The sequence below is a fragment of the Mya arenaria genome, chromosome 7 (assembly GCF_026914265.1).
Source record: "Mya arenaria isolate MELC-2E11 chromosome 7, ASM2691426v1".
NCBI lineage: Eukaryota > Metazoa > Mollusca > Bivalvia > Myida > Myidae > Mya > Mya arenaria.
In genome coordinates this window covers 20,555,176-20,567,373 of record NC_069128.1, presented here as the reverse complement: position 1 = coordinate 20,567,373, position 12,198 = coordinate 20,555,176, and the positions used below count along the sequence as shown (strand labels likewise).

Genomic DNA, 12,198 nt, shown 5'->3' with positions numbered 1-12,198 from the left:
CGGCCGTGTTTTTACCTTCCAGGTGGCCCCGCAGTGCCGGGTTAATATGATGTTCTGTCTTCGCGCCAAATATAGCGGGGACATTGGCCTTACTTAGGGTCCCTGGGGTTGGGGGCATTTTGCGGGATTTTCCCTTTAGTTCGTCGCCGCAGGGCGGGGATTTTATCAGGGCTTGGCTCGACCGAAAGTCAAAGTCCCCGCTTTTTCTCGGACCTGGGGAACCGTGGTTACAATTGACTGGTGCAGACATCGCGCGAGACCGTCTTCCGGTCGGCGATGACCACTGCGCAAGATCTTTTTCTACAGCAGCGTGGACCAGACGACGTGGTGCTTCCAAAGAAATCTTCATGTGTGACTTCGAGAAGGGTTTGTTGTATAAAAATAATTATGTCAACACTTCCGTATGACTTATTTTAACACATCATGATATGAAGAACTGCATGTATATGTAGACGATGTACATTGTCTGAATAATGTTTGTTCAGTTCTATTTTCTATACATTTAAGTTTCGTGTGTTTGATACACCAACATAATTAATCTAGATATATGCTGCAATACGAATCATTTAAGCAATATTTACAGTTTTGTTTCTAATCAATATTTTCAGCCGTCTGGCTAGTCGTTCGGGAGGTTGTTCCCGGTAAAGTGATGAAGGGGTGCGCCTTCCATTGGTCACGGGGGGTGGGGCGGTACGTCAGAGTGGAGGCCTGGCCAGAACGTATCGGCGCAGAGTCGGTTTGTACAACTACGTTAAAATGCTCCCGACTTTGCGGTTTCAGCCAGCAAGCCACATCCGCCGAGCATTCATTAAGCTCTAAGAGACGACGACGACGGAACCCATACATGCCCTCACCGCCTACATGAAACGACAATGGATAATGAGCCCCCTCTTCGCAGTTGAGGATTGGTTCGTCAAACAGTACATTCCTACCAACAACGATGTTGAAGGTATGTAATACAAAAAAATAATTTATTGAATTAATACATTGTATAAAGTATAAAACCAACCAATTCTTATAATTAAACAGGTTAATACTTTTTTAAAAAATATGAATAGAATAAGCGAGAGAAAGAGCGAAGACTTAAAGTCAGCACAACTGTTTATCGAAATCTATTTTTATTACTTCCAGAGTGGCATAACCGTCTGAGCCGAGCTGGTTCAAGTGGCAGTAGTCAGCGGATCTCGAGAGAAGGGGCAACGTCCATGAGGATGTGAACTTGTATTATACCACTATTCGATCCTTTTTCCTGTATAATTGTTATACGCGGATGTGTTATTGTCATATGAATACATATTGCTTAACCGAATAAAATGTACACTTATGCATCGTCAAAACAAAGTTGTTTAAGAAACGCCGTTTAATTATTTCTGTTCCTGTAAATATAATGCAAACTGATAATTTATGAACTAAATAAAACTATTATTCAAGACATTAATATTTAACAAATATGATAAATTGTCGGCTTCTATGGATCTATGAAAACAACATGTATGAAATATATGACATATCTAGTAATCCGAATTGGGCCTATCTGGTACTGGGCCTTTTTGGAAGTGGGCTGTATTGACCCGAACACGCGGACAACGCGGTGCCTATGGGGTTATGTTTGACAAAAACATTGCTCCGTTTTCATGACAGACTGTTCAAATCACATTTGTATCAAACGTGCAAACTTTATCGAAGACGGATGGCCACAAAAGTAAACAAGAGGTCTGATATGGCCGTAAATCGCTCACCAGTGATTAAGTTTTAAAACATTCAAAAGAGTATCGGTGTATTGTTGAAGGTATGCTGATGTGTATTGTTGAAGTTATACTGATGTGTATTGTTGAAGGTATGCTGATGTGTATTGTTGAAGTTATACTGATGTGTATTGTTGAAGTTATACTGATGTGTATTGTTGAAGTTATACTGATGTGTATTGTTGAAGTTATACTGATGTGTATTGCTGAAGTAATACTGATGTGTATTGTTGAAGTTATACTGATGTGTATTGTTGAAGGTATGCTGACGTGTATTGTTGAAGGTATACTGATGTGTATTGTTGAAGGTATGCTGACGTGTATTGTTGAAGTTATACTGATGTGTATTGTTGAAGGTATGCTGATGTGTATTGTTGAAGTTATACTGTTGTGAATTGTTGAAGGTATGCTGATGTGTATTGTTGAGGGTATTGTGATGAGTATTATTGAGGGTATGCTGATGAGTATTGTTGAGGGTATGATAAAGAATATTGTTGAGGGTATGATGATGAGTATTGTTGATGGTATGATGATGAGTATTGTTGAAGGTATGCTGATGAGGATTGTTGAGGGTATGATGATGTGTATTGTTGAAAGTATGATGATGTGTATTGTTGAAGGCATGGTGATGTGTATTGTTGAAGGTATGCTGATGAGGATTGTTGAGGGTATGGTGATGAGGATTGTTGAGGGTATGATGATGTGTATTGTTGAAAGTATGATGATGTGTATTGTTGAGGGTATGGTGATGTGTATTGTTGAAGGTATGCTGATGAGGATTGTTGAAGGTATGATGATGAGTATTGCTGAGGGTATGGTGATGTGTATTGTTGAAGGTATGCTGATGAGGATTGTTGAGGGTATGGTGATGTGTATTGTTGAGGGTATGGTGATGTGTATTGTTGAGGGTATGGTGATGTATATTGTTGAGGGTATGGTGATGTATATTGTTGAAGGTATGATGATGAGTATTGTTGAGGGTATGGTGATGTGTATTGTTGAAGGTATGCTGATGAGGAGTGTTGAGGGTATGGTGATGAGGATTGTTGAGGGTATGGTGATGAGTATTGTTGAAGGTATGGTGATGTGTATTGTTGAAGGTATTCTGATGAGGATTGTTGAAGGTATGATGATGCGTATTGTTGAGGGTATGGTGATGTATATTGTTGAGGGTATGATGAAGTGTATTGTTGAGGGTATGATGATGTGTATTGTTGAAGGTATGGTTATGAGTAGTGTTGAAGGTATGCTGATGTGTATTGTTGAAGGTATGCTGATGAGGATTGTTGAAGGTATGCTGATGTGTATGGTTTAAGGTATGCTGTTGAGGATTGTTGAGGGTATGCTGATGTGTATTGTTGAGGGAATGATGATGTGTATTGTTGAGGGTATGATGATGTGTTTGGTTGAAGGTATGGTGATGAGTAGTGTTGAAGGTATGCTGATGTGTATTGTTGAAGGTATGCTGATGAGGATTGTTGAGGTTATGATGATGTGTATTGTTGAGGGTATGATGATGTGTATTGTTGAAGGTATGGTGACGAGTAGTGTTGAGGGTATGATTATGTGTATTGTTGAGGGTATGATGATGAGTATTGTTAAAGGTATGATGATAATAATGTTGAGGATATGATGATGAGTATTGTTGAAGGTATGATGATGAGTATTGTTGAAGGTATGGTGATGAGTATTGTTGAAGATATGATGATGAGTAATGTTGAGGGTATGATGATGTGTATTTTTGAGGGTATGATTATGAGTATTGTTGAAGGTATGATGATGTGTATTGTTGAGGGTATGATGATGAGTATTGTTGAGGGTATGATGATGTGTATTTTTGAGGGTATGCTGATGTGTATTGTTGAAGGTATGCTGATGTGTATTGTTGAGGGTATGCTGATATGTATTTTTGAGGGTATGCTGATGTGTATTGTTGAAGGTATGCTGATGTGTATTGTTGAAGTTATACTGATGTGTATTTTTGCGGGTATGGTGATGATTATTGTTGAGGGTATGCTGATGTGTACTGTTGAGGTTATTATGATGTGTATTGTTGAAGATATTATTAGTATTGTTGAAGGTATGATGGTGTGTTGAAGGTATGATGATGAGTATTGTTGAAGGTACGATGGTGAGTATTGTTGAAGGTATGATGGTGTGTTGAGGGTATGATGATGATGAGTATTGTTGAGAGTATGATGATGATGAGTATTGTTGAGGGTATGATGATGAGTATTGTTGAAGGTATGATGGTGTGTTGAAGGTATGATGATGTGTATTGTTGAGGGTACGATGATGAGTATTGTTGAAGGTATGATGGTGTGTTAAGGGTATGATGATGAGTATTGTTGAAGGTATGATGGTGTGTTGAGGGTATGATGATGAGTATTGTTGAGGGTATGATGATGAGTATTGTTGAGGGTATGATGATGAGTATTGTTGAGGGTATGATGATGTGTATTGCCGAGGGTATGATAAGGTGTATTGTTGAGGGTATGCGTATGTGTTTTGTTGAGGGTATGCTTGATATTTAGAAAAAATACGTGATAATCGTGGTTGGCCGAGCTAAGTTGAAAACAAAATTACCAATACAGTTCAGCAACTTCACCCTGATGCATTGGTTTTCGGTCATATTAAACATTAATGGCGGAAATCAGGAACCAGTCACTGCTTTATTTATTATTTAAGTTTAGCACGTTGTTGATGCATGCATATGATTTACCTTTTAATTACTTGATATTAAAACATAATTCTCTTCTAAATGGTTGCTTCCATTTATTTCTGATTCATTTAAGAAACGTTTTAATGGCATCCAATTAGAGTTGAATGAACGACATCTAAATATAAACTTATACATGTATTAATCTTTGGGAACAACAACAGTAAACCCACACGTATTCATGAAATTATTCCAGTTAACTAACATTTTTCTAAAATAGACCATTTAAATAGACATATGATGAGTATATAAATGAGATAGATGAATAAATTAGAGTGCGCCAAAAAGATAGAATTAAACGGCCAAAGCAACTATTTGTCTGCTAACAACTATGGAACCCGATTTATTATATTCTTCAAATTCATATTCTAAACGGTAGAACAAAGGGTGATATTCCAGGTAAAGCAACATGTGCAGGAATCAGCACTGTAGACTATTTTCTGTGCAACGCTCACATGTTTAAGTATGTATTATATTGACATACACAAGAGTTTTGTCCTCTATATCGTTAACGTGCAGTTTCAATTTGTCTGACTGTAAACAAAACGAGGAAACAGGCCATGAGCCAACATTTAAATAATGGGATGACACAAAAATAAATGAATTGATACAAACTGTTAAGCGAATAAAACGATATATTAAAACACTTGATACTCAAAATCTGTCTAATTTATTCACGCAAGAAGATGCTAATTAAACTGTAAATATCATTTCCGACATGTTTTGTATATGCCGGTTACAAAACGTCTTGTGGCTTCAAAATTGTTCACAAGGGAACTGCTAGCGAATGCAAAAAGGCAAAACAATGTTTACAGAGCACAACATCTTTATAAAATTATAACAACCGAAAGATTTAGAATTAACCTAAAAGTAAAATGTTTAAGACACACATATTTTTGAATGACCCTACCCCCCATTTCATTTTTTTTTATAAAAAAAAACAACATCACCCGAGAAACAAAAACAATCCTTTTATTTCATTTTTATTTCAACATTTTGGTAATAATTTGATACTGTACTGAAATAGCCATATAGTATGACAATTTTAACATACTGTTTTGACAGCGTAAAAATTGGAACATAGAAGTTTTAAAGCAAAATCAACAAATTCTAAAAATAAACATGACATGTTCTTTATTAGTAATTAAATTAAACCATTTGGGAACATTCTGCCAAAAAAATATGTAAGTGAAGTTAACGGCCTAGCGGCGTGAAGTTAGCGGCCTAGCGGCGCAATATGGTATCTTATTTCAAAGTATGAATATATGCCTTTTCTTCTTAAACAATGATAAATTAACTGATCTTGTGCACGAAATATTAATTTCAAGCCATTTTCAAAATATTTTTCAAAAAAGGTTATCAAACATTTTTCTATTTTATAGCATGCAAAAATGCCTGCTCTGCTAACAAAATGATATATTTGCTATTTATATGCACCAATCAACAGTCTGAAACGATTTTCAACATTTTTCCAAGAAGTCGATCAAGCGATCTAGCGGCCTAGCGGCCTAGCGGCGTGAAGTTAGCGGCCTGGCGGTCTAATATGGAATTTTATTTCAAAGTACGAATACATGCCTTTTCTTCTTAAACAATGATATATTAACTGTTTTTGTGCACAAAATATTAATTTGAAGGGATTTTCAACATTTTTTTCAAAGTTGATAAAACATTTTTTTTTCCATTTAAGGCATGCAAACATGTCTGCTCTTCTAAAGCAATGATATATTTGCTATTTATATGCACCAATCATCTGTCTGAAACGATTTTCAACATTTTTTTCCAAGAAGTCGATCAAGCGATCTAGCGGCCTAGCGGCCTAATATGGTACTATCTTCTTTCAAAGTACGAATACATGCCTTTTCTTCTTAAACAATGATATATTAACTGTTTTTGTGCACAAAATATAAATTTGAAGGGATTTTCGACATTTTTTTTAAAGTTGATAAAACATTTTTCCATTAAAAGCATGCAAACATGTCTGCCTTTCTAAAGCAATGATATATTTGCTATTTATATGCACCAAGCATCAGTCTGAAGCGATTTTCAACATTTTTTCCAAGAAGTCGATCAAGCGATCTAGCGGTCTAGCGGCCTAGCGGCGTGAAGTTGGCGGCCTAATATGGTACTATCTTATTTCAAAGTACGAATACATGCCTTTTCTTCTTAAACAATGATATATTTGCTATTTATATGCACCAATCATCATTTTAAAGCGATTTTCAACATTTTTTCCAAGAAGTCGATCAAGCGATCCAGCGGCCTAGCGGCTTAGCGGCGTGAAGTTAGCGGCCTAGCGGCCTAATATGGAATCTTATTTCAAAGTACGAATACATGCCTTTTCTTCTTAAACAATGATATATTAACTGTTTGTGTGCACCAAATATAACTTTGAAGGGATTTTCAGCATTTTTTTCAAAGTTGATAAAACATTTTTCCATTTAAAGCATGCAAACATGTCTGCTCTTCTAAAGCAATGATATATTTGCTATTTATATGCACCAATCATCAGTCTGAAGCGATTTTCAACATTTTTTCCAAGAAGTCGATCAAGCGATCAGGCTGATGATTGGTGCATATAAATAGCAAATATATCATTGTTTAAGAAGAAAGACATGTATTCGTACTTTGAAATAAGATTTCATATTAGGCCGCTAGGCCGCTAACTTCACGCCGCTAGGCCGCTGGATCGCTTGATCGACTTCTTGGAAAAAATGTTGAAAATCGCTTCAGACTGATGATTGGTGCATATAAACAGCAAATATATCATTTTGTTAGCAGAGCAGGCATGTTTGCATGCTATAAATTAAAAAAAAAATGTTTAATAACCTTTTTTGAAAAATATTTTGAAAATGGCTTGAAAATGATTTTTCGTGCACACAATCAGTTAATTTATCATTGTTTAAGAAGAAAAGGCATATATTCATACTTTGAAATAAGATACCATATTGCGCTGCTAGGCCGCTAACTTCACGCCGCTAGGCCGCTAACTTCACGCCGCTAGGCCTCTAGGCCGCTAACTTCACGTACATAAAAAATCTAAATGTTTTACCGTCTTAAAAGCTTAATATTTATGTGTAGAAATGTATTTAATTACTTTTTAATAATAAACTGTTTAAATTTCTTTTAAAATGTAAGCTAATGAAAACAGAGAAGAAGAAGAAAAACATTTGTGCTGCTGGATGGATTCGAACCTCTTCTTTCAGAATATTTGTAGTCCTGTGTTTAACAACATAGGCTAAAGCATTTAAAGTGAAGAGTTTTTCATTACGGGTGTGCTACCTTAATATTGCATTTGAATCGTGCTAGACTATATATACAAACTATTTCACAGCGACCTTTGATGCGCTACATCATTTTTTCTATTATCTATTGCGACGCAAGAGAAAATTGTTTGCAAAGGCCGAAAAAAGTGCTGCAATTAAGTTTTCAATCATTTTTTTTTTTTAATAAATGAATTGGTCTGACAATTTTTATGATTATCAACTTTCATTTGTTTCACTTTTCAACATGAACAGATGAGATGAAAACGTTCCATCTCATTAACAAGACATTTCGCTTCTGGATTAAGCGATGAAAGGTTTTACATATTTAATGACTTATATGCTTGACGAATATTTTGAACATCAGGAATATAATGTATTAAATGCCCATTAGGACGCGAGCGAAAGCCGGTAACAATGCTCGCCAGAGGGTCGGAATTTCCCATCCGCACCGGAAACACATGGCTGATACGTTTTTTGCATATCTTTAACTTTAAATTTTATCCTTTAACGTTAAATTCACAGATTTTGCTTATTTCACAAAACGTGTATGCGTGTTGATTACTGACGCCATGACGCTCGTAAAAATATGACGTTCTTTGGAAGTCAACTTTTATTTCAAATTACTGCGTGTTGTGACGTCAGCCAACTACGACGCGTATGCGTTTTGATGAAATCTTCAAAAACTGTGTTTCTAAAGTCAAAATACATAAAATTTAAAAGTTTAAGGTATGCAAAAAGGTATCAATGATGTGTTTCCAGTACGCATGGGAAGATCCGACCCTCGAGCACGCTGCGAAGCTGGCTTATGCAAATTCCCTCGGATCGTATTTGCCCATCCCGTACGGGAATCACAAGAAAGATACTTATAGGTCATCACTGATCACATGAGCGGAAACACATGTCCAGTACCGGAAACATATGTCCAATACCGGAAACACATGTCCAGTACCGGAAACATTCGATCAAATTTAATATGTGTAAATAATATCTGGCACTGTTTTAGAAAACAGCAACACAGGTCTTAATATGTTTGTTTTGTTTTTCAACGAATATGTCATATTACATAATTATGGTGTAAATATGTTACCGCCCGGTACGACTTTCTTATAAGTTAAATTAATGTAAACAGTATTGTATATATAGATGTGATCAATCACATGTATATCAATTTCAATAATTGTTCTGGTTGTCACTGCAGAATAACATGGAATTTAAAGAAAAGTTCACTTTAAAAAAACTATTATATCATTAAAATTCCAATTCCGCGCCGGTGTGACCCAAAACTGGAACGAAGATGCGTAGTTTTTTTTCATTTTCGATGAATTAAATGAATTTTGCTTTGTTTGTTGACTGTCGTCATACTTTTGTAACATTTTAAACATCGCAATTCATAATTGTTTACTGAACTTGTTTGTTTGACATTTAATTAAACGTAATTGAAGCCGTTTCACGTGACCATAGTGTATATAAGCCGGCCAAAATGAGAAAACAAATAAAATACTTACTTTGTCTATTTAGAAGTATTTTAAAATGTTCGATAAACTGTGTGTGTTGTTGCTGTTATTGGGCGTCATCAGTGCCGGTCCTACATGGCAATCATCAAGTGCGCTTATGTCAAGGAGCTCTGCAAGATACGCTCTCAACCAGCTGAAAGGCGTCTTTGCGCCACTAGTGTCTGTCGATTTTTCAGAAATAAAAGTAGGTAAATTGTTTTCTAGCTTTTATACAAAAAAAAACAACAACAGATGTTGGCTATGTTCGGAAACGTTTCCAGGGAGACGGATCGGGGCAATTTGTGCTCACATTTGAAAACCCCCGATCGAAAACAATATCTCATTCTTTCCAAGCATAGTTCAATCCGTTTAATAATTTGCAAAAGTATGCGAAAGTGCGTTATAATGCACCCATAATTCATTTACTTTATCGTTTTAATACGCCGTATTTTAATAAAAAAGTCATACTATTTTTATGAAATCAGACACATTTAAGCGTCAAACAGACCGAATTTGAAATAAATGTTCGGAACGTTGAAGAGAAGTATATACATTAAGGAGATGAGAGTAGTATAATAGGAGGAAATTTCTTTGTGAAAGAAACTTTTTTTCAGCAAATTGTCGGAAAAAAGGAGATTCTTCGAAATAAACGTAGCCTAATGAAAAATGGCAGTCTAAAACTCAAAAAGCAAATAGTCTAAAAATAATACTTTTGAATCAGTCGAGCTCAACATCTGACTGTATACACTACCGGAATGTTATGGGTTGGTAAAGCACCATTTATCGTGAATTCAAATGTTCTCGATAATTAAATGTCCATGGACTTCGTCGTTGAAGTATCAATATTTTAACAAGGTGGGCATACTCATAAAGTGGTAAGCCAATGATTATGCCGTCATCAAAAGTAGATCAAGTGACGTGCTTTCTCCTGCATTTCTGTGCTCCGTTTTCAATCATATGTGTCGAATGGATAAAAACTTAAACAAAAGGAATCTAAGACAGTTAATTATTTTCGAAGTTTTAGAAGGGGGTCTAGAAAAAAACGTATATGCGTGTTTCTAGATATTACAACAAACTTGCAGTGAATGTGTCGTCATTTTCCGGACACCGATTCGTAATTCGGTTGTCACTTGAGCCTTACTGCACACATTTTAAAGAGAAAATAAAGTTAAGCATTATTGATAACAATATTAACAACTTAATACAAAATAACATTAAAGTATTTCTTTATCAGAACAAGTTAGCGCGATTCCCATGTGTGAATACATTGGAATGCAACATTAGTATCTCTCACAAATATCAGTGTGTGTGTGTACCACGTGACAAATTGCGTCATAAATGCTATGTCAGAAGGCAACATTTTACTTCTAATGAAGTCTTAAAACGAAGATAGCTTCACTATTTCTTCACCATTTTTAATGAATCCTAGCGCAGTCTACGCCGCTTACGGAGCCCTGTATTCGGTCTTTTACCAGAGTTTGATTGAGAGTTTAGTTTCTTAAAACACTTCGACAAACCTTTTCACAATACGGCCGTCTGACGAAGCATTATTTTTGAAACAGGTTTGTCGACGTGTTTGATGAAACTAATCACCTTATCAAACTTTGGTAATAAAACGAAGGCGGGGCTCTTTAAGCGACTCTTATCTACTTAACCAGTTATTATGTTACTTATTACGTTTAATTCGCAAACCATAACTTTCAGATTTCTAAATGAGGTCAGACAAATATCAAGTTGACATATGGGCATGTGATATACTTGTTTAATTTTATTTTTCAGCCAGGTGGGGCAGCACACGTGAGGTACCGGGTATATTTTACAACTGATCCTCCAGTAAGTGTTATCTTTCGCTCGCCCATGTGAGCTACAGTGATCGCCTGGTCTCTTTCGTTCGTCTGTCGTCGTAGACAACGGAATTAAACACAATCAATTAATGTCCAATATAGTATATCAGTCTAGTGGACTTCAAATTTGACATCATATTCTAAGAACTGATTTTGTTTAGGTCACTTTAACTTATTATAATTTGAGTTAGTAATTTGTAAAATAAGAAACCAGTCCAGCCGGTGCTAGGGGCTGGGTGACAGTGTTGCACTCATCATTTCTGACAATGAACATTTCCGTTTGAACTGAGACTGTTTTTTTCAAATTTTGGATGTAGTTTGTGCTTCCAGGAAATCCTGTTGCAAGAGACTAATCGAGGTTTAACTTTATCCAAATGAAATATCCCCTCAAATGTAAAAGTAGTTCAACAATGTCCATTTCTGTTCTGTCAATTATTAATTCTAGTACTTGTCATATTTTTCTAGAACCCACGCTGCCGTGCCATCGTCAACTGGATATTACATGAATGGTGGTGGGCGAAAATCGAAGATCCGGTATGGTCAGGATGTTATCCATAAAGAATGACCGGGCACTGTGAAAGGCATCCACGTTTGATGTTCTCTTTTTTCACATTCTATGTGATAAAACATGTGTGTTTTTTATTTTAAATGTAAATATATCAGTTTACGCAAAGCGCCTGCTGAACCAGATATCTCAGTCCCTCAGGTGCTTATCTACCACTGAGGCAACACTTTGGGACTATCTAGATGGCCAATAACTGGGACCAATAACGTTAGCAGTTTCATGTATTTGTTACTTGTTTGTTTGTCTGTATGGAGTTTCACTTTGATCCTTCTTTCATTAAATAAAAGATTCTAAAAAATCACAGTGTTTGCTATTTGGTTTGTGCTCGTTGCATTGTCGATTTCGACAACGTTGACAGTGCCTGTAAATTAATGTTATTTTGACGTAGAATATCAAGTAGGGGGTTTATCTTCTTTATTCCGTTTGTTAATGCTCTTTTTAAATACATAAAGAGCTTGAAAATAATCCCTTTTCAATGATACAAATATAAAAAAAAAACAGATAAATACTCTTCCGTTTCAGAAATATCAGGGTAGATAGAGGTATTTCAAAAAATGTAAGAATGTGAC

General features: G+C 35.8%; 1 protein-coding gene across 1 annotated transcript; it reads left to right on the top strand.

The window, feature by feature from the left end:
* The first annotated feature begins 9,225 nt into the window (after positions 1-9,225).
* On the top strand, positions 9,226-11,930 carry LOC128241503 (uncharacterized). The gene is made up of 3 exons (XM_052958461.1): positions 9,226-9,425; positions 11,000-11,053; positions 11,530-11,930. The coding sequence occupies exons 1-3, from the start codon at positions 9,258-9,260 to the stop codon at positions 11,620-11,622; spliced, it is 315 nt and encodes a 104-aa protein (XP_052814421.1). The 5' UTR covers positions 9,226-9,257; the 3' UTR covers positions 11,623-11,930.
* Positions 11,931-12,198: the final 268 nt, after the last annotated feature.